The sequence below is a fragment of the Macrotis lagotis genome, chromosome X, assembly GCF_037893015.1.
Source record: "Macrotis lagotis isolate mMagLag1 chromosome X, bilby.v1.9.chrom.fasta, whole genome shotgun sequence".
Taxonomy (NCBI): Eukaryota; Metazoa; Chordata; class Mammalia; order Peramelemorphia; family Peramelidae; genus Macrotis; species Macrotis lagotis.
In genome coordinates, this window is record NC_133666.1 from 144,355,775 (window position 1) to 144,378,518 (window position 22,744).

Sequence of the window (22,744 nt, forward strand, 5' to 3'; positions counted from 1 at the left end):
GCCTGAGGCAGAAGTAACTTGCCTTTGTTTGAGGAGAGGCCTCGGTGCAATGGAGATGTGCCCTCAGAGTTTCTCAGACCCGAGAAGCCTAGGGATGGTGTCTGCCATTCTCCTGCACCAGAACTCTTCCCCCAGCCTGGTCCCGGAGCTCCAGGGGGACAGCACCAACACCAGCGCCTCTGCTTCCCCGCGGACCCAAGCCCCTTTCGTGCAGCCCCACCGCTGATCCAGCAGGTCCACCCTTGGGCCCTCAGACTTCCGGTTCCAATTTAGCTGTTAATCTGGCTAATCTGGAGACGGTCATCCCTTGGAGCCCAGACTCACCCGCCTGGATTTGTCCAAGGCTGCTGCGGGAGACAAACCCTGACGTAGCTATCTTCTTTTTCTTTCTGGGTTTTCTGGATCAGAATTCTTTTAAGAGGTTTGTTTGATGTGATAGATGGGGAAGAGATCAGGAGACTTTAGAACTGTGCTTGTCTTCTCTCCACCATCTTGGCCGGAACCACCCATGCTGTATTTTATCAAAGGCTTTTTCAGCATGTACTGAGATGATCATACAATTTCTGTTAGTTTTGCTATTGATATGTTCAATTATGATGAGTGTTTTCCTATTATTGACCCATCCCAGCCTACCCAGTATAAAACCTGATCATGGTGTATTATCCTAGTAATAACTTGCTGTAGTTTAATTACTAAAATTTTATTTAGATTTTTTGCCCAAATATTCATTAGGGAGATTGGTCTATTATTTTCTTTTTCTGTTTTGGTTCTTCCTACTTTAGGTAGGGTACCATGTTGGTGTCACAAAAGGAATTTGGTAGAACTCCTCCTATTTTTTAAAAATAGTTTATGTAGAATAGAAATTTCATTGAATTCACTTGTAAATCCATCTGACCTGGAGATTTTTTTCTTGGGGAGTTTATTGATTTTTCTTCAATTTTTTTTCTCTGAAATGGGGTTATTTAAGTAATTTATTTCCTTTTCTATTAATCTGAACAGTTTGTATTTTTGTACATATTCATCCATTTCACACAGGTTATCCAATTTATTGGCATATAGTTTGGCAAAGTAGCTCCAAATTATCTCTTTAATTAAATCCAAATTTACATAAAGCAAGAACTATCTATATTCCCTTTCAGTTGAAATCATCCATTCCCATAACTTTAACACCTCTATGCAGATAGCTTCTAAATCTATCTTCACCCCCCCCCCCCAACCTCTCCTCATACCTGTATCAACTACTGAATATTTCTAACTGGATGTTCCATAGGCACCTCAATCTCATAGTGCTTCCAATCTTCTTACACTTTACTCCCCAATTCTATCTTCTGTCCAGTGACATTGACCTCCTGACTGTTCCACAAAGAGGACCCTCTATCTCTTAGCTCCCAGCATTCTCTCTGGCTGTCCCCCAAGCCTGAAATGTTCTCTATACTTCACTCTGACTATTGACCTCCTTGGTTTCCCTTAAGTCCCAACTAAAATCCCTCTCTCCTACCTTCCCCAAATTCCAATTACAACATCTTTCCTCTGTTATTTTTTTCTTATTTGTCCTGCGTATAACTCTATATTTGTTTGCATGTTGGCTCTGTCTATTCGCTTGCAAACTCTTTGAGGTCTTTTCCCTCTCTTTGTATCCCCACTCAGTACAGTGTAGGCACTTAATAAATGCTTATGGAATGAAAATGTCTAAAATAATATTCTTCAACTCAGGGTCATAACCTGAATCATTTTTGTTTCTTTTTTTCTCCCTCAGTCCTATATCCCATTTATTGTCAAATCTTTGTTCTAACCTTCATAGTTTCTTTTGAAACTCTCCTGACCTCTCTACTCATCCACCACCCTAATTTAGGACTTCATCACCTCTAACCTAGGCTGCTATGATAACATCCTAACTGGTATCCTTTCTGCTACCAATCCATGCTTTCCCCTAAAGGATCCTCTGTACCAGAAATGTCTGGCTCAATCCTCCCAAACTGTACCCAATCTGGATTGAAATATAATTGGAAAATATTTAATAAATTAAATAAAAATAGGATAAAACTTAGATATTACATTTAAAAACCAAGTCAATGAGCAGCTCTTAGGGATCCTTATGTATAGTTTAGTGACCTTTGTTCCTATTTGAGTTTGATGTGAATTTGAACCCACTGCTCTGTACAATTCCTCACATAATCTTCTTAATACACAGCTCTGATCTCATCTTTTCATTATGAAAAAAAAATCATTGTTTCAGCACTGTCAAATAAACTGCTGACATTTCAGACCTTACACAATCTATTGCTAGCAAATATTTTTTGAAAAATTCAATTTTTTTGAGTGTTATTTTATTTTATTTTTTCTATTTACATGCAAATATAGGTTTCAGCATTCATCTTTTTGTAAGTTTTTGAATTCCACATTTTTCCTACCTCCCCATGACAGAGAGTAATCTGGTATAAGTTATACATGTTCAATCATATATTTCTATATTAGTCATGTTATAAAAAAAGAATCAGAATTAAAGGATAAAAAAAGTCATGAGAAAGAAAAATAATAAAACAAGTTTAAAAAGTGAAAATAGTATTCTCTGACTTTCATTTCAGACTCCATAGTTTTTCTCTAAATGTGAATTCTAGGTGTCATTTTCAGTCTTATTTCAATTTATTCTCTTTCTTGTACTCTACACTGCAGCCAGTTTTGATTTTTTGTCTCCATTCTCATCCTATCTTCTTTTTTTTTTTAGGTTTTTTTTGTAAGGCAAAGGGCCTTAAGTGGCTTGCCCAAGGCCTCATCCTATCTTTTTAACCTGCCTTTACTAAGGTCTGGAACCCCCAGGCCAGAAACCTGCATAGTTCTCCTAAAGATTGCCTTCCTTCTCCCAACCCCCATCAACCCCATGCAACAAGATAAACTCTACTCTTGTGATTTGTTTTTGGAATGACCTGTCCAGGAGAGGAAGGGGCTCTTTCTGCTTTGTACCAAAGAAATGGAAGGCAGAGATCAAATAGTTCTTTTCTTCAAAGAACTAACGTTTACATCAGTGGATAAAGAAGGGTTTATACATAAATACCTACATATTTATACATGTATGTATAGATATATGTGTGTAATAAATATTGGGAGGTAAAGAAGCATATTTCCAGAGCTGTAATTATTAGGGTAATAAAGAGATCTTGAAGCATATATAGACAGGTAGTCTGGGCATCCCAGTGACTATGCTGTATTGTATCCAAATCCACACTGATGTTCTCAGGATCAAGGAGTAACTTAGGACCCAACCTTTGATAGCTGAAATAAGAATTCATCCCATATTGATGCTACTTATGAATATGAACTTGATGAACTGTTATTTAGAAATGGTGCTAAAAATGACCTCACTCATAAAGCAATTGGGAAACTGTTTATGAGGCATGCTTCCTGGGAGAAAAGGGAATATGTGAATCCTTTCCCACCTCAATTTGATCCAAACCCCATCACTGTTTCAAGGTACCCTCTTTCATTGACTGCCTAGGGACAGTAAAAGAAACTGTTTTTCAACCAATCTTCCTCTCCATCCTTTCCAAAAAGGAGATAAATTTGAGCACAGAAATAAGCCAGTTTATTACCCTCCCTCCTTATTCCCTTTCCTGCTCACTAAGATCTGATGTCAGAGGGCTTCAGAGTGTCATTTTCTGCAAACAGCTTGAGGGAAAAGTCAACCACAGAAGCTGCCTGAGTCAAGGCTCCCAGAGAGATGACATCAATATGAGGCCCGCAGAACTGGGGAAGGTTGTCCAAGGTGATGCCCCCGCTTGCCTCCACCCCAACCTGGGGATACTTAGCCTTCACTGCTGCTGCTGTGGGGTGCAGCATCTGTTGGAGAGAAGAAAGGTGGAGGTAAGCACCAGACCTGCTTCCACCAATCTCAGCTTCCTAACCAATAACTCCCCTCCCAGCAGAGAACCCACCATGGAGTGTCCCAGCCTCACCTCAGGGGAGAAGTTGTCTAGCAAGACAAGGTCAGCACCTGCCTGGGCAGCCTTCAGGGCTTCTTGCAGGCTACTACACTCAACTTCCAGCTTCAGGGCAAAGTCTCCTGCCCTCCGAGCCCTGTGAACAGCCTATGGTGGAGGATGAAGCTTAGGGACAAGAGCCCACAAAAGGGGGTGTAGTTGGGGATTGGTTTGGTTGCAATGACTTGGAATAGGAAGAACCAGAAAAATTATAATAATTATAACAACACAATTCTGTAACTAAGGCTGATAAAGTACCCAAAGCTCTGTACTAAGTCTGCTTTTCAGTCTATCTAGCTCTTCCCTCTGCCCTGTCTTTCCCTACTTTTATTTATTTTTATTTTTTGGTTTTTGCAAGGCAGTGGGGTTAACTGACTTGCCCAAGGTCTCACAGCTAGGTAATTATTAAGTGTCTGAGGTCAGATTTGAACTCAGCTCCTCCTGAGTTACACTTGATCCACACAAAAACTCTGGTGGGTAATATTATTATCATCACCATTTAACAAGTTAAAGAAACTCAGGCAAACAGGGGTTAAGTGACTTGCCCAAGGTCACTCAGCTAGGACATGTATGAGGAAAGATTTGACTTCCTGATTTGACTTCAAGCCTAGAGCACTATCCACTGAGCAATCAGCTGACTATGTAAATTTTATTTCACCTCCCCTCATCTTACAAATTCAATTAAATTCAAAAACATTTATTAATTGCCTAGGAGACCTCAGACACTGTTAAGTATTGGAGATACAAAAAGAGGCAAAAAAATAGATCCTACCTTCAAGCAGCTTACATATGAGGAAACCAAGTCTCATAGGAGTAAAAGAACATTTTCAGGGTCATGAAGGTTATAAAAGTCAGAGCAAAGATTTGAAGCCATTTGGGAATGTGATTATAGTTATCATGGATTTCAAGTTGAAATTAGTCTGGGATTTTATCTGTTATAATTAAGGTTAGGGTTTGGATGGATTTGAGAGAGAGGAGGGATTGGCACAGTTGGAGATGGGTCAGTATAAAGTCTTGAACTATACCTCTTCCACACCACCAGCTGCCATGACATGGTTGTCTTTCACCATCAGGAGGCTCCCCAAGTCATAGCGGTGTGCCATGGCTCCTCCCACCAGCAGCCCATACTTCTCTGCCAATCGGAAGCCAGGAGTGGTCTTCCTGGTCCCTGCCACATGTCCAGTCCAACCTGTGGCCCTGGACATTTCCACAGCAGCTGCAGCAGCACTGGCCACCCCACTGCACCGAGCCAGAGCATTGAGGGCCACTCGTTCCCCCAGGAGCAGGTGGTGAGCAGGGCCCCGGACTTCAGCCACTCGGGCCACTGGAACCAGGTGGGAGCCTTCGGGGAGGAACCAGGTCACCTGGCAGTCTAGCCGGGAGAAGATAGCCTCAAAGAATGGTCTCCCTGCCAGTACCCCAGAGGACTTAGCCCAAAGGACAGCTTGGGAAGGAGCTGCTTTGACCACCAGGGCTGCATAGTCAAAGCCAGGGCAGTCTTCCCGTAACCAGGAATCTGCCAGGGCCTCCAGGGTCCTGGGGGGCAGAAGCAGGGCAAGATCTAGGAGAGAGGAAGAGAAAGGAAATAGTCACCAGAGTGACCAAAGTGACCAGGGGACCAAGTGTTGAGTTGTTACAATATTGCCATCTGGTGGACAGAGAGAAGAATTGGAATACCAGTAAGTATATTCCCAGGCCTAGCACAGCACTGGAGGAGTCTTTCTGGGGTGAAACAGAAGTTCTCAAACATTTTAGACCCAGGACCCTATTTATACTCTTAAAAATGATTGACTTTCTGCTAAAGAACTCATTCCTAAAATATATAGAGAACTGAGTCAAATTTATAAAAATACAAGTCATTTTCCCAATTGAGAACTGGTCAAAGGATATGAATTGGCAGTTCTCAGATGAAGAAAATAAAGCTAATGATAGTCAAATAAAGACATTCTCTAAATCATTAGTGATTAGAGAAATGCAAGTTAAAACAACTCTGAAGTACCACCTCACATCTATCAGATTAGTCAATATGACAAAAATGGAAAATGATCAATATTGAAAGGGATTTGGGAAAACTGGGTCACTAAAGCACTGTTGCTGGAATTGTGAACTGAACCCTTTCTGTAGAGCAATTTGGAATTACCCTTTGACCCAGAAATACCACTACTAGGTCTGTGTCCCAAAGAGATCACAAAAAAGGGTAAAAAATCCACATGTACAAAAATTATTCATAGCAGCTCTTTTTATAGTGGCCAAGAATTGGAAATTGAAGGGATAGTAATGATTGAACAAATCATGGTATGTAAATGTGATGGAGTACTATTGTTCTGTAAGAAATCATGAGGGGCAGGACTTCAGAATAGCCTGGAAAGACTTGAATGAACTAATATTGAATGATGTGAGCAGAACCAGAAGAACATTGTATACATTTACAACAACATTATGTGATGATCGACTATGATGAACTTGCTCATTTCAGTAGTACAATCATCAAAGACAATTCTAAAGGACTTGTGATGGAAAATACCATTCACATCCAGAGAAGAAACTATGGAGAATTAATGCAGACAAAAGTTTATTAGTTTAAATTTTTAAATTGATTTTATATTTTATGTTTTATTCCTTTTGTGTTTTTCCCTTTTGTTCTGATTCTTCTTTCACAACATGACTGATATGAAAATATGTTTAACATAGTTATACATGTATGAACTATGTTAAATTGCTCTCTGTCGGGGGGGGGAGGGAAGGAAAAGAGGAAGAAAATGGGAAACTCAAATTCTTACCAAAAAATGATTGCTGAAAGTTATCTTTTCAAGTAGTTGGGAAAATAAATAAATACATTTTTAAAAAATTGAGACCCTTCCCCCAAGGAGTTTTTGTTTATGTAGATCATATTTATCTTAATAGAAAATAAAAGTGAGAAAATTTTAAATATAAATTTTATTCATTTAAAAACAATAACAAATACAGTACATGTTAACATTTTATGAAAAATAACTATTTTCTAAAAAATTCATGAGAAGATGTCATTTTTCTCATATTTGGGAAATCTAGTTTAGTAGAAGATAGCTGGATTCTCATGAACAATTCTGCACTCAACCTCTTGTGATACATTGTTCTGCTTTAAATACATGAAGAAAATCTGGTCTCACATAGTATGTAGTTAAAAAAGAGAAGAGCATGTTAATGGGCAAAAATAAAAGTCTTAATATTATCATTAAAATGGTTTGGATCTCATGGACTCCCTTGAAAGAGTCTCAGAGACCTTTAGAAGTCCAAGGACCAGGCTTTGAGAATCTTGTCAAGACTTAACTAGAAAATCTGAACCTTTTATTTTTTTCCTCCGGGAGAAAGATAGTGATCTGAGTCCAGGATGCTATCCCATGACCTAGCTCCTCCTAGTAGCTTCACACCTTTATCAAATCCTAGAATCATCTTCCAGCCCCCACCCAACAATCACCATCAAGGTTCAGGCCTCTTTCCAAAGAGTTAAATATCTTTTCAGAACTGATAAGCCCCTTTGGAGATTTCCAATCACTTTATTTCATATATGTGTACAAAAAGAGCAAGTTTCCAAGTCCAGATTTGGATCCAGTTATTCTAATTCACAGTCCAATAATCTGGACTTCTGTCTTCAAACTCTGACATTCAAATCAACTAATCAGTTTATCAATAAGCATTTATTAAGCACCTACTATTTGCTGGATACTGTGCTAGATACTAGGAATACAAAGAGAGAAAAAAAAATCCTGCCCTCAAGTAGTATACACAAGAAGACAACAAATATTCATATTAGCAAATACAAAATATACAGGGGGAGCCAGAATTTGGTGACTAGTAGAAATAATATTAATATCAAAGATATCAATATGTCAATAAAATACAAAGATCTCCCTGCCACTACATCTCCACTCCAAATTCTTTGCAAGAAATAGAGAAATGCTAGGAGGTCATTAAGGTTTCCTCTCTCAGGCTGACCTCCTAATATTCAAACTCAACAGCAGACAGCTCAATTCCAATAGGCTGATCATATTATTTGAATGCCAAATGCCTAATAGACTATTTTTACAGATAGATCACACAAGGCAAATACTCATACAGAGGTCAGAAGAAGCAATACAAGAACACACTCAAAGTCTTTCTGAAGAACTTGGAATCGATTGTGAGATGATGAAGACACTGGCACAGGACCATCCAGCATATTGTGTTCTGATTAAAGAAGGTACAAAGCAAAGCAGAAATGCAGTAGCTCAAATGAAATGTGAGAGGCTAAAATTTAGAAATAGCTTCACTTCAATTTTCACATGAACTATTTGTGCCCAACCTGTGGTAGAGCTTTCCGAGTTGGTATTGGTCTACTTAGCCACAGATCCACACTATATCTTGACCCCAACCCAGTGATATCATTTTGGTCCTCTTCTAGAACAAAGGACAAAACAACCAACCAACCACTTGAGCCTAAAAGTATTAGAGAGGCACTGAAGTTTATTGAGCAGAAGGATATGTTCAAATTTGTGCTTTAGGAATATCACTTTGACTTGCAAATGGATGAATATGGAAAACTGTCTTTGCATGTAATTAGAAAAATTAAACTAATTTTTTTAAAAAAGGAATATCACTTGGACAATCCAGGAGAAAGGTGATAAAATCTGAACTAATGTGATGGCCAATTAAGTGAAGAGAAGAGGATGGGACTTCAAAGTCCAAATCCCTCATTTTATAAATATGGAAGCATGACTTCCCCATAGTCACACTGGAGCAGAACTAGGATTCAAAGTAGGTACTTTAGCTCCAAATCCAGTTCTCTTTCCATTGAGCCAGAGAATGGATCCAAGAATACTGTAGGGTTAGAATCATTAAGACTATTCCTTAAAGTTCTATCCCTAATGATCTTCTCTCAATATATTCCTTTGTTTGACAACCAACCTCATTTTATCCTTAACTTTAACTTCACAAATGACTCCCAAATCTGATCTCTTTCTTTGAGAATTTGAACCATACCTAGAGAGAATTGATTCATCTATTCAAAACCTCCACACTTCCTGTCTAACTTCTTCTCAAAGTCCCCAATGCAAACCTAACCATGCCTCATCACTCTCTCTTTGTGCCAACAAATGATAAAAAGAAATAGAAGTGTGAAGGGGAGGGGAAAATACTATTGTACTATAAGAAATGATGAGGATGATGGCTTTAGAAAAACCTAGGAATACACAAATGAACTGATGCAAAGTGAAGTGAGCAGAACCAGAACATTGTACACAACATCAACAACATTGTAACAATATATCATAACTATGGAAGACTGAGCTACTCTAATCAATACAATGATCCAAAAATACTAACAAAGACAAATGCTATCAACATCCAGAAAAAGAACTGATTAACTCTGAGTATAGAATGAAACATGAGTTTTTAAACTTTTTCTTCTTGTTTTTTTTTTCTGCCACATGGCTAATATGGAAATATGTTTTGCATGACTATATATAAATAATTTATATCATATTGCTTGTCTTCTCAATGGGTTTGGGAGGGGCTATAAGGAGAGAATTAGAAACTCAAAAATGTTTAACTGAATGTTAAAATAATTATTTTTTTTAAATAGAGAGAAAATTCTCAGTAAAACTAATAAATGTATCAACTAAGTCAGATAGTTTATGCACTGTTCTCCCCCCACCAAATCTCTCTGCAACATCCTCTTTTTCAAAATCTTCACTCTTCTCCATTTAAATTCAACTCAACAAAAATGTATTATATGCCCACCACAAACAGGCATTATGCTAGGAATAGGAGGTACAAATACAAAAAATATCAAACATTCCCTATCCTCAAGGAGTTTACATTCTATTAAAGGACATAATCTAGATTATGTAAAGGAAAAAATAAATTTTCCCCTTTCCATTTGCCTGTAAATATGCTCATATTTCCCCAGTCCTAAAAAAAAATCTTTCTTTGACCTTTCTCCCTAATTCTGCCATTGCCCCTTATCCCTACTGTCAAAATTTTAAGTTATTTATTCTCACGGGCCCAACTTCCTCACCAACCCTTGGTCTCAAAGCTTTCACATTCTGATTTGCGCCCAACCACTCTACCAAAGTTACTTCCTCCAAGGTCATAAGTGACCCTACCCCCACAATAGCCAAATCCAATTATCTTTATTCAACTTTCATGTTCCTTGAACTCTTGACAGATTCTTCTCTGTTTGAATCTCTATTTTAACTTGGCAACAAAAGTCTAACTCCATTTCTTCTTTTTTCTCCATCACTGACTTGCCAATCCCTCTCCAAATCCTTAGGGTAACTTTTCCTTAAGGTTCTATCCTCAATAGTCTTCTCTCAACACATTCCTTTGTTTGACAACCTCATTTTATCCTCAACTTTAACTTTGCAAATGACTCCTAATTCTAAGCTCTTTTTTTGAGATTTTGAGCCATACCTAGAGACCAACCAGGTAGTAAACAATCAATAAGTTAGCAATCATGAAACACCTATGTGCTAGTGAGAGGAAATACAAAGACAAAAATAAAATACCTGTCCTTGATATGTTTCCAGTCTGTAGATGAGACAACAGGTACACAGATAAGTAAATGTAACCTGGGTTTCCAGATAAATCTAGAGGATTTTGCATAAGACTCTCAAAATTGAAGAGAAAGATGTCTGAGTGTGTACAGAGGTGATGTAATACTTTTAAAGAGAAAAAATATTCTTTATTCTTGCTTCAAGAAAGAAAGGCAAATAGGTTTTCATACCCTTGGGGATCAGCTCCAAGCACTGTGTATGGAGATACAGAGACAGAGGGAGAGAGAGAGAGAGAGAGAGAGAGAGAGAGAGAGAGAGAGACAGAGACAGAGACAGAGCCAGAGCCAGAGCCAGAGCCAGAGCCAGAGTCAGAGGCAGGGGTAGAAGTGGAAGGAGGGACAATCAGACTTTGAAAAGCAAATGTATTGCAGAAAGATGTTCAATATATCCCCCTATTTCCAACTTGTTTCCCTAAACACTGGGGAATTTCCCCTTAGATGATATCAGGATCCTTCTCTTGGCTAAACTGAGATATTTCACTCAGAAAAGAGAAAGAAAGAACTCTAGATTTGAATTTGAATTTGAAATTAGAGCTCCAATCTGTCTGGAGCATAAAATACATAATGGATATGTTAAGAGTAACATGAAATGAGGTTAGAAATACTATGCTAAATTAGGTAGGGTTTCAAATGCCTGGCAAAGGAGTTTGAATTATACTTGATGAACAACAGAATATAGTAAGTCAATTTCTTGAGCTAAAAAGTGATATGACCATACTGCCTAAGGATGCAGAATAAAAGAAAAATTGGAGATGAAAAAACATGGAGGTGGGAAGACTGTTTTAGAAGATTATCACAGAGGTCAAGGCAGATGATAATGAGACCCTCTGTGAAGGTAGTGACAAGGGGTACAGAGAATGGAAGTTATAGAAGTTTTTAATAGATGCAGCATCAAAAAATAATATTTCATACAATTCTCATAAAAGCCCAGATTAAGATCAGATTTGCTTTATCAAGTGCCCAGTCATAACTGGAAATTCATATCACTACCCCTCTCTGCCCCCAACTTTTCCACATAAGCTTTTATATTGTCAACCACACCTCCTCCATATTGTGATCCTGGTGTTTTAATCCCATACAGCTTAAAAGTGCTGTAATCCTTCTAAATTCTGGTAATTATGGTTGTTCAAGCTTAATTACAACTCTACAGGGAAGTCAAGGATTTTTTGTTTTGGGGAGGGGAGGGTGTCTTTAAGTGGGGGGTCAAGGGTGAGGAGGAGATTATGAAAACAGTTTTGAACATGTTGAATTCTCTCAGCAATTATTTGTGACTCCAGAGTCTAGTGCATTTGCAGCCTTGCACACAATGAACAAAGAAGGTATAAGATACTATTCTAGATATTTGGGATCAAAAGACAAAAAGTAAACAGTAACTTAAACTTTACAGAGTTTGAGGTTTTTTCATGTCAGCAAGGGATAGATATCCAGGAGACAGTTGAAAATGGGACCCAAGAGCTTGAGCGAGAAGTTGGGCTATAGATAGATTTTGGAGCATGGAAAAATGTGTTTTCTTAGATAAATATTAGATGGATTCACAAGAGACATGATCTGTAAGGCATATATGTTATGCCAGATGGGGAAGGAAGGAATGCAACAAAAATAGTTTCATTGTTGTTGGTGGGGGAAGAGTACAGAATCAGATAGGGCTTCCCCTATCAATTAATAGGGACTATGCCATGTAGCCTAACTCTACCAGCATTTCATTTATACAAATCAGAAGATGATTAGAGCCAAGACCTCTATGGAACATCCCAGATAGAAAAAGCCTTATGTGGCCAGATTTGAAAAGAAACACATTTGTCCCATTCAAAAAATGGCATCCTCACTTTAGGAGACTATCATTTCTGGGTATCACATAGGAGACTTTCCTTAACTTAAGGAGATCAGCATTACTGATTTCTTACATGCAGTGGAAAATGATGAAAATATGAAAAAATAGAGACAGTGAGTTAGAACAGTGGATAGATCACTGGTCCTTCAGTCTGGAGGAACCTGAGTTCAAATCTGAACTGACACTGTGTCACTGAAGTGACCCTGTGTCACTGAAGTGACCCTGTGTCACTTCACCTCTATCTTCTTCAGTTTCCTCAACTATAAAATGGGAATAATAATAGCACCTACCTCTCAAGGTTGATTACTTCCAAAAAAAATAGATGTATAAACAAAGATCTCTGTCCACATTAATGCTTACAAAAACTAAGATTAGCAAATACGAAACATCATCCTATTAATCTATGAATCTACTATTCTAAGAAAATACCCAGTGTCGATAATAGTATAACAGCAAGAGGAGATAAGAACTCTATTCTCAACTAAAGCTCTCTCCCTTGTCATCTTAGACAATTCATAGCCTTTCTCTTAGCCTTAGTTTATTCCTTGGTAATAAGAAGGGGTATGGGTTAGAGACTACAGCTCTCACCTTTAAAAAAAAATTATGCCCCTCAAACTGGCTTTCTCACGTTCTTTTAGAATCGCTAGCTTCCTTCCAGATTTAGCTAAGACGATGCCTTCTACACAAACCTTTGCCTAATTGCCCCAATTGCTGGGCCAGGGCCCTCCTTGCCAAATAAAATAAAATAAATCAGTTTTCTATTTTTCAGTGTAATAAGGGCTGGTCAACAAGTCCAGTCCTTATGAACCTAGGCAGAGTGCATTAGCCCCTCATATGCTGAAATTCTCCACATGAAAGAGGTTGGAGGGAGCTTACCTCCAATAAAGTTGTGATGACGTGTCTGGGTGAGACTTTGGAGTATTTGTAAATATTTTGTTCTAGTCTGTTTGACTATGGCCTCTTTGATTAAGTGCTCTTCAAAATACAATTTCAACATTAGTTTCTCTCAAAAGGATTTATTTTCTTAGTTTGACTCTTTCCCTGATGGAATGCAGTAAGATACAGCTCTAGAAGATAAGAGCTCCTATGCTTTCTCTTTATCTCTCTCAGAAACCAACTTATAGTCTCTTGAAAACAGGTCTCTGTCTTTTCCTTAAGCATTTGTTCTTTCCTTTTGGGTAGAGAAATTGTAAAAGTTAATTCAAGAGAACATTGTGCACATCAACAGCAATACTGTGAGATGATTAATTATGATGGAAGGCTGTTCCTCTCAGCAGTTCAGTGATCAAGGACAATCCTGAGAGAACTGTTATGGACAATGCCATCCAAGTTCAGAGAAAAAATTATGGAGACTGAATGCAGAACACAGCATATTATGTTCACTTTTTAAAACTTTTAATTTTTTCTTTCTTTCTCATGTTTTCTTCCCTAATTCTTCTTTCACAACATGCTTAATATGGAAATATGTTCAATATTATTGTACATGTACAACCTTTATCAGGGTGTTTGCTGATTTGGGGAGAGGGAAGGGAAAAGAATGGTAGAAAAATGTTTAATTCAGAAACTTACAAAACAATGAAAGTTGAAAACTGTCTTTGTAATTGAAAAAAAATAAATAAAAGAGAAAAGTTAATTGATGTTAATTGACTAAATAGGCGTGGGGACCAAGTTACAGGCACCTGTCAGAGGGGGCTTGAATGGATGATATCTAGAGAAGAAATACCCAAGTTTCTCAGGGGGAACCCCTGGCTCCCTGAGTAGAGGATGTAACCAGACTGGCTCTGAAAAAGTCAAGAGATATGCTCACTAGATGTCACATCCATGTTGTCTCCCCCTAGAGAATGTAGGTTCCTTTAGATCAGAGACTGTCACTTCCCAAAATGATACAGTGGATAGAATTGGCCTTAAAACCAAGAATACTTGAGTCCAAATCTGGTTTCTGACACATTCTGAATGACCTTGGACAAATCATTTCCCAGCATTCTAGTCTAAGACTAAGTTGCAGAGCTTGCAGCAGTGATCTTTATTGGTTCCCTCAGTGGATCCCAGGTCCAGTCTCTATCCCCACTCCTTAGAACAATGTCTGATACAAAGTTGGCTCTTAATAATGTTTGTGGATCAGTGGATGATGCCTAAGGTCCCTTTCAGTTCTAAGATCTGATCTTTCACCATTTTTTGTAATAGCAATATGGTATGTTCCCATCAATTGGTCAGGATAGCCAACCAAGTCAAAAAAATGAGAACTAGATGGGGCTGTGGAAATCACCTGATCCAACCCCTTCATTTGACATAAAGAGAAACTGAGTCCTAGAGAGGGTACACATATAGAACATCAGAGCTAGGACTAAGTTCTCCTTCTCTCCACTCTTTTCTTTCCGCTTGCAGAAATGGAATGAGTTGCCATGCTCCTGTGGTGTCATATTTGGGCAGATGTACCCAACCATGTTAGCTTCCTACCTCAGGGAAAGCCAGTAGTATCCAGTGGTACCCTTCCCCCACTCATCAGTGCTTCATCAGAACTTTGCCCCCTCCTCTTTCAGGTTGGTAGCTGGAAGGCAAAGTTCAAAGACAGTTCTGCAAATACCAGCTCTGTCCGCTTCCCTCACCAGGAAACAAAAATCTTCTCTATTGCCTCCTCCTGATTTCTTTAGATCCTGAAACTTCCTTTTCCTCTATACCTCCTTTTGGGAAGTAACAAGAAGAAAAGAGAGGAGAATGGAGATTTTTCAGGTGTCTCCCAGAGGGGAGGAAGTACTGGTATTTAGGAGGAGATGAAAGACCAGAAAAGGAGAATTATTGGAGGGGGGTGAGAGGAAGAAGAGGCCATTCCTTACCTTCCTTGTCCATGGAGGTGAACTGGGCTTAGTGCTGCTCTGTTCAGATCACAAAAACCAACTGAAGATAAAAGAATGGGGTTGGTAAGTGGGGTGGGGGAATGGGTTAAGTACAGCCCCTTGTCCTCCCTTTCCCTGGATTCCAGAGCCTGTTGGTTACCTTGCCTCTCTCTCTCCTCCTCCCAGTAATGCCCAATCCCCACCCAGAACCAAGACTCCTACTCCACAGGTCCTGGAGGAATAACTGACCTTCTATTACTGTCCTGTTGATGTCTCCTCTCTACCTCCAAATAAGACTCCAGTTCCTTCCTCCCTCAGTTTTCCTTGGAATATCCCTATCTTTTCCCCCTGCCCCACCCCCATCCTCATTCCAACATTTGAGATACTAATTCCAGTGTGTGCCTAAAAGAGGTTGGGGTGGGAGGAGATTAGTAAGAATGTCTGTCTTCTAAGTATTTCTATGTCAGAAAAGGACTTCTCTTTTGCAAATTTTGAGGACTATTTGTGTTGGGAGAGGAATTACTTGAAATTTGAGGTGATGGAAACGCTATTTATAATCATCCCATTCCTTGTAGGTCTATTGTCTCTCAAAGCCAGAAGGAACCCATAAGTCAACCAGCCCACTTGGATGAGATCTAAGCAGGAATTACTAATACTCCATTCAGAAGCAGCTCATCCCACTTTTGAGCAGTTTTAATTGTTAGAGGTTTCTTCTTGTATCAAGATCAAATCTGCCAATCTATACAACTTCTATCCATTGCTCTTTTCTGCCCTCAGAAACCAAGGGGGGGGCTTAATCGGCTTAATCCTCTTCCCAGATGACAATCTATCAAAATACTTGATGGTTGTAATCAACGAGCCCTGTCCTACCCCAGAGCCCCAAGTCTTCTCTTCTCCAGGTTAAAATACATCATTCTTTCAAAGATCCATCTATGACACAACCTTTTTTTTTAAGTAACCAAAAATCTTCCTTGCTTCCCTTTTCTCTCTCCTCCTTTCCCACCAACTGAAAACAGAAAGAAAAACAAAATCCTTTTTAAAAAAACAAATACACATTATTAATTCCTGTGTTCACCATGTCCAACCCTAAAAACACTCCACCAGAGATCCCCCTCCATATTGAATTTTCTTGATTATGGAAGGGAAGGAGAAATGGAATCCTGATTTTTTTTCTAATGGACCCATTTAGCAGTCTGGTGAAAACATGAACTCCTTTGCAGAATGCTTTTAAATGCATAAAAGAAATAAAAGAAATCAACTATATTGAAATAGAAATCAAGATTAAAAAAAAAACAACTAGTTCCCAGACCCCAGGATAAAGACCTCTCTCTGCTCTAGAGTCAAAAGGACAGAGGTCATCTGTCCAAACCTCCTATTTTACAGCTCAGAAAACCCAAAGAACAGAATTTCCTAATTGGCTAAGAGTTAGGCTAGGATAGGAATGTAACCAGTCTCAAAGTCCATTTTTTATAAAAATCTTCTCATTGATAGAGACTGATTAACCAATGTTCCAAACCTGCATATGAGGGCAAGAATGGGAGGAGAGGAAAGAAGAAAGAAGAAAGAAGGGGTAGGGGAGAGGGGAAAGAGAGAAAAAAGAAATAGATTTGTAGAGAAAGAGGAAAGAATGGTCAAGAGGAGGGCAGGATAGAGAGGAAGAAGATAGAGAAAAGTAGAGAAACAGAAAGTAAGACAGAGAGACAGAAAGAAACACAGAAAAGGAAGGGAAGAGAGACAGAAGGGGAAAGAATGAACTGGAGAGAGAGAGAGAGAGAGAGAGAGAGAGAGAGAGAGAGAGAGAGAGAGAGAGAGAGAGAGAAGGAAGAAGAAGAAGAAGAAGAAGAAGAAGAAGAAGAAGAAGAAGAAGAAGAAGGGGAAGGAGGAGGAGGAGGAGGAAGAGGAGGAGGAAAAGAGGAAACGAGGAGAAAGGAAAAGGCTCATACTAAAGAACCTGAGACTCCAACTACTGGAGGAACCCTTCGATTAGCCCAACCTAGAAGGTCCAAATCTGGGAATCCCCCAATAAACTTGGGGAAAGTTCTGTAAAGCTTTGATCCTTATTGGGCAGGAGAGAAAAATCAACCAGAGGTTGGCATAAAACCCAGGAAGACTTGTGTGAACTGATGCATAGTGAAGTAAATAAAGCCTAGAGAATAATTTTTATAACAACATTGTAAAGAAAAACAGCTTTGAAAGATTAGAGAATTCTCATCAATGCAATGATCAACCATGATTCCAGACCACTCACGATGAAGAATATTACCCATTTTGGGATATACTCAAGCTGCAGAATAATAAAATAAGCATTTTTGGATGTGGCTAAGGTAGGGATTTATTGTTGGATATACATAGATGTTGTAAGAATTTTGCTTTTCTTCTTTCCAATGGGTATAGGGAGAGGGGGGTAGGAGAGAAGAAAGGGGCTAGGAATAGAGATCCCCTTCCTGTCAAAAAGGGAAATGAACAGAACACCAGAAAGAATCTTGGACAAGGAGGGGCAACTTTGTTAACAGTTGTTGCTATTGTTAATTGTGTCCAAGTCTTTTGTGACCCTTTATAGGGTTTTCTTGGCAAAGATACTAGACTTGCCATGTAAGTGAATTGCTGAAGATCACACAGATAAGTATCTAAGGTCACATTTGAACTCAGGTTTTCTTGCTTCCAGACCCAGCATTCTACTCCCTGCAGAACCTAGCTGCCCATTTGTAAAAGTTACATGTTGAATTTGTTATATACTTGAGTAAAGCAAGTTCTGTGTAATAGAGACTGGAAATGACATATAATCTCCATCTCTTCTACAATGTATATGCAAATGCTCATTTTATTTGGTGCTTAAGTTCAAAATGAAAAATAAAATGAAATTTTGAAAAAGGAAGCTAGAGCAAAAATAGCTATCAGTCTAGAGAATCTGGTTTCAAGTGGCCACAGCTTCAGAAGTGGGGTGGGGAAGGGTGGGGAGGTGTTAATTAGGGATAGCATGCAATATCTCTCAGAACCCAGAGCCAGGAAGGAGTCAAAGGGTCCATGCCTCAAGCTGAGGTCAATGATTAGTAAAACTTTGATGGCAGTGAAGATATTTGTCTTGGGTCTGCTGACAACGATCCTCAACCTGGTTCCAAGTAGAGTAGAGGGTGGACAACCTGACTTGGTGATTTTAGGTCAGGAGCTAGATCTTTCAATTACACAAGCTAGAAATGCTGGGATGTCTTTTCCTGGTCCTTGCTGCTTATCTAGACTTGATACTCGATCATTCTTCACCACCACCACCACCACCACCACCACCACCACCATCACCACCACCACCACCACCACTACCACCACCCCATCCCCCAGCAGAACAGGACCATTTTATAAACTGGAATGTTCAAATTGACTCCCAATTTTTCTCCTCCCCAATCTGATTTCACTCCCCTCCTCTCAATTCTATAACTGCACAGCCTATTTCTCTTTCCACGGGGTCACAGACCACACAGACTCTGACTCAATAGCTTCCTTTTCTTTGCAAATTTCCTCTTGCATGTCAACACTCCCAAGACATTTCTTGCCTATATGTCCATTCACAACAGGACTGAGCTGGACTGGATTAAGCTGGTCTCCTAGGATGGGCTTTGGGATTTGGACTTTGTATGGAGTTGATTGGACTCGACTGAGTTTAACTAGGATCAAGGTGCTGAAACCAACCTGAATAGCTAGCGCCCCTTTTTTAAAAAAAAATATATCATTCTCTGCCAGTCCCCTGAACTAGGAAGAAAGCTCCAGGTTCCCCAAACCTGGTCTGACTTCCCTTTTGAGGTTACAGTTTATTCTCCTGAACTAGTCACTTAGGAACACAGGCATGCTTGACAATGAAGAGAAGGCTCATTTAGGGGAGACAGATGAAGTTCAATCCAAGTGGCTAGTGGGGGTTTAGGGGTAGGGCCAGATCACTAAGAAGGTTCGATGCCTAGATGCAGATCCTCCAAGTAGCATCATCTTACTGATTGTTTGGGTGCATCTGACTCTTTGTGACCCCATTTTCTTGGCAAAGATACTGGAGTAGAGCTCATTTTACAGATGAGGAAACTGAAGCAAACAGATTAAGTGACTTGCTTAGAGTCACACTAGTGTGATTTTTGATTCCAAGCTTAGTGATCTATCCACTGTGCCACCTTCTCCTGAATGGAGAAGGGAATTAAAAGAATAGAAAAACTAAAGGAATAAACTCCTATGGAAAAGTGATCAAAGAAACTTCTGGAATGAAAAAAATAATTCAGACACACAACACAAGAATCTATTGGCTCTTGAATTCTTTATTGGATCACAAACAAGATACATCCATTCATCTCCCATCTCTTCCCACTCTGCAGCTATCAGAGGTACCACTTACCTCATCCCTAACTCCATCATCCTGGACTCAAGACTTGCCTGACATCCAGTAACTTATAACATTCTCTCTATACCATTCCTCTCTACTATCTCCCCAGCTTCTTCCTGGTGCCCATTCCTGTCCCTTTACATCCTTGAGAGCTCTTAGGGAGAAACCATTCAGGGTATACCTCCAGGGACAGTGGGATTTGGATTCTCACAGCCCTAAGCCTCAGGGGAATACTCAGCAAGGCCTAAGCCCTCCTAACTGCTGTGGTACCTGCAAGTATCAATTAACAAGTGGCATGCTAGAAAGAGAGCTGCTCTCAAAACCAAGAATCCTTGGGTTTAAATTTAACCTATGAAGTGTGTATGTGTGTGTATATATGTAAATATGTATGTGTTGTATGCATGTGTTTGTGGTGTGTGTGTATGTGTGTGTGAGTCTCAGTTCTCTAGGATGATACATTGCAGAGAAGGTCCTGACCTACTTTGGTAGAGGCAATCACCTCCCCAACAGTTTCTGTACCAATGAATCTGATCACTGTTCCTATCTCTAGCCCTACCATGTACCAGGCCCTAAGACAAAAAGAAATAATCCTTGCCTTCAGTGAGCTTACATTCTAAAAAAAGACAGTGGATACATACATAAGCAAATATAAAATCTGTATACAAATATGAGATGATTTGGCTCTAGGCAAGGAGAAGGCACCAACAGCTTTGAAGATCAGAAAACACTTCACATAGGAAGTGGTATGTGAGATAAATTTTACAGGAAACTATGGATTCTAAGAGTCAGTGTTGAGGAAGGAAGGTATCCCAGGCATGGGGCACTGCCTGTTCAAAGGCTTGGAGATGAGAGATGGCATTATATATGTGAGGAACAAGTCAGTTTGGCTGAACCACAGAGAGCATGAAGTGGAGTAATGTGAAATGTTCAGAGAAGTAGGCTGGAACCTGTTTGGGAAGCTACCTCAGACTGGGCGAGTCTTCGGGTCAGCCTCCTTAGGATGTTAGCAGGTGGACCGGTCATTAATTAGGACATTGAATCAGGGAATAGAGAAGGCATCTTTGACAGATACAGGGTGAGGGGGGGGTGGAAATGTGTTCTGAGCTGAAGCAAAGCTGATGGCTCCTATGGTGGACCCTGGATGAGGATTTTTTTGGCCAATTCCATGATATGAACTTGTCAAAAATATCCTTTTCTTAAAAATCAGGCAGTCCAGAAATTTCACTTCATCAAGATTTTACTGGAGAGTATTTGTTTTGCCTGTGTTTCTCAGGCAATACTTGGTGACTGTAATGGTGACGAGGAAGATGATGAGAATGGTGGTTGTGGAGACGATGAAAGCAGAGTGATTGGAGATCATGATAAAATAAAAAAAAGGTTAAGATGATGAAAAGAATTGGTGAAGAATGGGGAAGTTAAATTTCTTCAGGTTCTATCTCATGTTTGCCTCATAGTGCCTAGCACTATACCTGGATGGAACACCTTCATAAATGCTTGTTGATGATTCTGGTCACTTCACACCTTGGCCACTGGGGCTGAGGGCAAGTTCCCATCTCCTGCTGCTAACCCATCAGCACCTGATTCATCAGCTTCAGGGGGCTTTACCGCTCCATCTATGTTTTCCACAAGGGGCTCACTCTCATCTTTGAGGTTGTTAACTGTCCCTTTCTCTAGGTCCTCTAACATCAAAGAACCCTGTCTAGACTTCCTCTTGCCAAAGAAGGTGGTGAGTGTGGGCCTATGCCCCTCTCCTTCAGAGTTCCCAGTGTCTGCTTCCATTGCTCCTGACCCAGGTGTAGCCTGGTCCTCCACAACCTGAACTGGTCCGGCCCAAGCATCCCCAGCTCCTTTCTGTTTCCCACTTCCCACAAGCAGCAGAGCCCCTGTCCTTCTCTTCTGCCGCCGACGCCATAGCAAGATCAGAGCTATCAAAAGCGTTACCACCAAGATTACCACAACCAGAATTATTAGCAGGTTATTATCTTCATCCTGCTTCAATTTATTTGTAGAAGACACCTTGGTAAATGAAATGGTAATTGTGGAGGGAGTCTGGGACACTTGGTCACTTGGCTTGGTGGAGGTGGTCGTGTTAGCTGAATTAACTTTGGAGAAAGTTGTTTCTTTAATGAGAAGGGTGGTATCATCCTCCTGCCTTGTCGTGGTGGTTTCCTCCTGCCCTCTAGGGACATCAGAGGAAGGTTGAATGGAGAAGGGAGTTGTTCCCGTGTCAGTCATTTTGGAGTCTCTAGAAGTTACAGTGGATATATGTGTGGCCAGTTCCTGAGTACTACTGGGGTCTCCCTTATTCACTGGAATCAGCCCAGAGGCTGAGGGAGCCAAAGTGGTGGAGAATGGCAGCTCAGCCGCAGGAGAGCTATCTCTGGCCTCTGTTGTCAAGGTAAAGGGGCTGGTATTCAGGACTGAGGAGGACATATCTGAACTTGAGACTGGTACGGATGTGGTTTCCAGGGACGGGTGAGAGACTGAGAAAGGCAACTCTGCAGGAGAAGTTGGCACAAGCATTGAATTCAGGGTCTGGGAATCTATGATGGCTGTTGAAGTGCAAAAGCACTCAGGGAGAATGAGGAGCAACAACAGAGACAGACAGGACATCATTGTCATGACAGCCGATGGGATCTCTCAAGGGATGTCTGGGAGTCAAGACCTGTGAGGAGAGACACATCGAGGGATCCGCAGAGGGTAGAACATCCTCCCTATCTTGCCCACACCCCCAGCAGCTGTCTGGCTGGGCTTGTGGTTCAACGGTTTTTTTCCCAGTCTCAGAAATAATCAGGGTGATGCCCAGCATGGATACCCTAGCCACTCATTAAGTGCCTCTAGATCTGGCTTTTTCTAGGATCCCCCACTCGTTTTAGATCCACTGATGAATCAAGTCTTGGCCCCCAACCCCCAACCCTCCTATTACCCTCTTGGATAAAGATTCTCCACCTACTTCTGTTCCAATTTTCTCAGCTCCCTTCTCCTATCTTGAAGGAAGATAGCCTCAGCCTTCTCCAGGACTACCCTGACTCCAGTCACAGTCCTTACCATGCCCCAACCATCCTCATTCTTACCTGCAGTTGGAGATTCTCACACCTGTGGTTGGAGATGCTGGGGGCAACCTGGTAGTCTGTCTGAGTTCAGAATCCTTCTCAAACTAAAGAAGGCTGGACTTAGCCT

General features: G+C 40.2%; 2 protein-coding genes across 2 annotated transcripts; both read right to left on the minus strand.

Moving 5' to 3' along the window:
- Positions 1–223: 223 nt before the first annotated feature.
- QPRT (quinolinate phosphoribosyltransferase) lies at positions 224–15,478 on the minus strand. The gene is made up of 5 exons (XM_074207855.1): positions 15,460–15,478; positions 15,211–15,271; positions 5,000–5,535; positions 3,951–4,082; positions 224–3,834 (listed from the first exon to the last, which is right to left on the minus strand). The coding sequence occupies exons 2-5, from the start codon at positions 15,221–15,223 to the stop codon at positions 3,616–3,618; spliced, it is 900 nt and encodes a 299-aa protein (XP_074063956.1). The 5' UTR covers positions 15,224–15,271; positions 15,460–15,478; the 3' UTR covers positions 224–3,615.
- A 3,984-nt stretch (positions 15,479–19,462) lies between these two features.
- On the minus strand, positions 19,463–22,744 carry SPN (sialophorin). The gene is made up of 2 exons (XM_074207845.1): positions 22,639–22,744; positions 19,463–22,229 (listed from the first exon to the last, which is right to left on the minus strand). Exon 2 carries the CDS (start codon positions 22,184–22,186, stop codon positions 21,080–21,082), a length of 1,107 nt encoding a protein of 368 aa, XP_074063946.1. The 5' UTR covers positions 22,187–22,229; positions 22,639–22,744; the 3' UTR covers positions 19,463–21,079.

Bases quoted from the DNA above. Each gene is read 5' to 3' on its own strand.
- QPRT (XM_074207855.1), bottom strand. The intron at 4,083-4,999 runs GTATAGTTCAAG...CCTCCACCATAG, and splicing joins CAGCTGGTGGTGTGGAAGAG to GCTGTTCACAGGGCTCGGAG. The intron at 3,835-3,950 runs GTGAGGCTGGGA...TCTCTCCAACAG, and splicing joins TAGACAACTTCTCCCCTGAG to ATGCTGCACCCCACAGCAGC.
- SPN (XM_074207845.1), bottom strand. From the start codon at position 22,186: ATGACAATGATGTCCTGTCTGTCTCTGTTGTTGCTCCTCATTCTCCCT.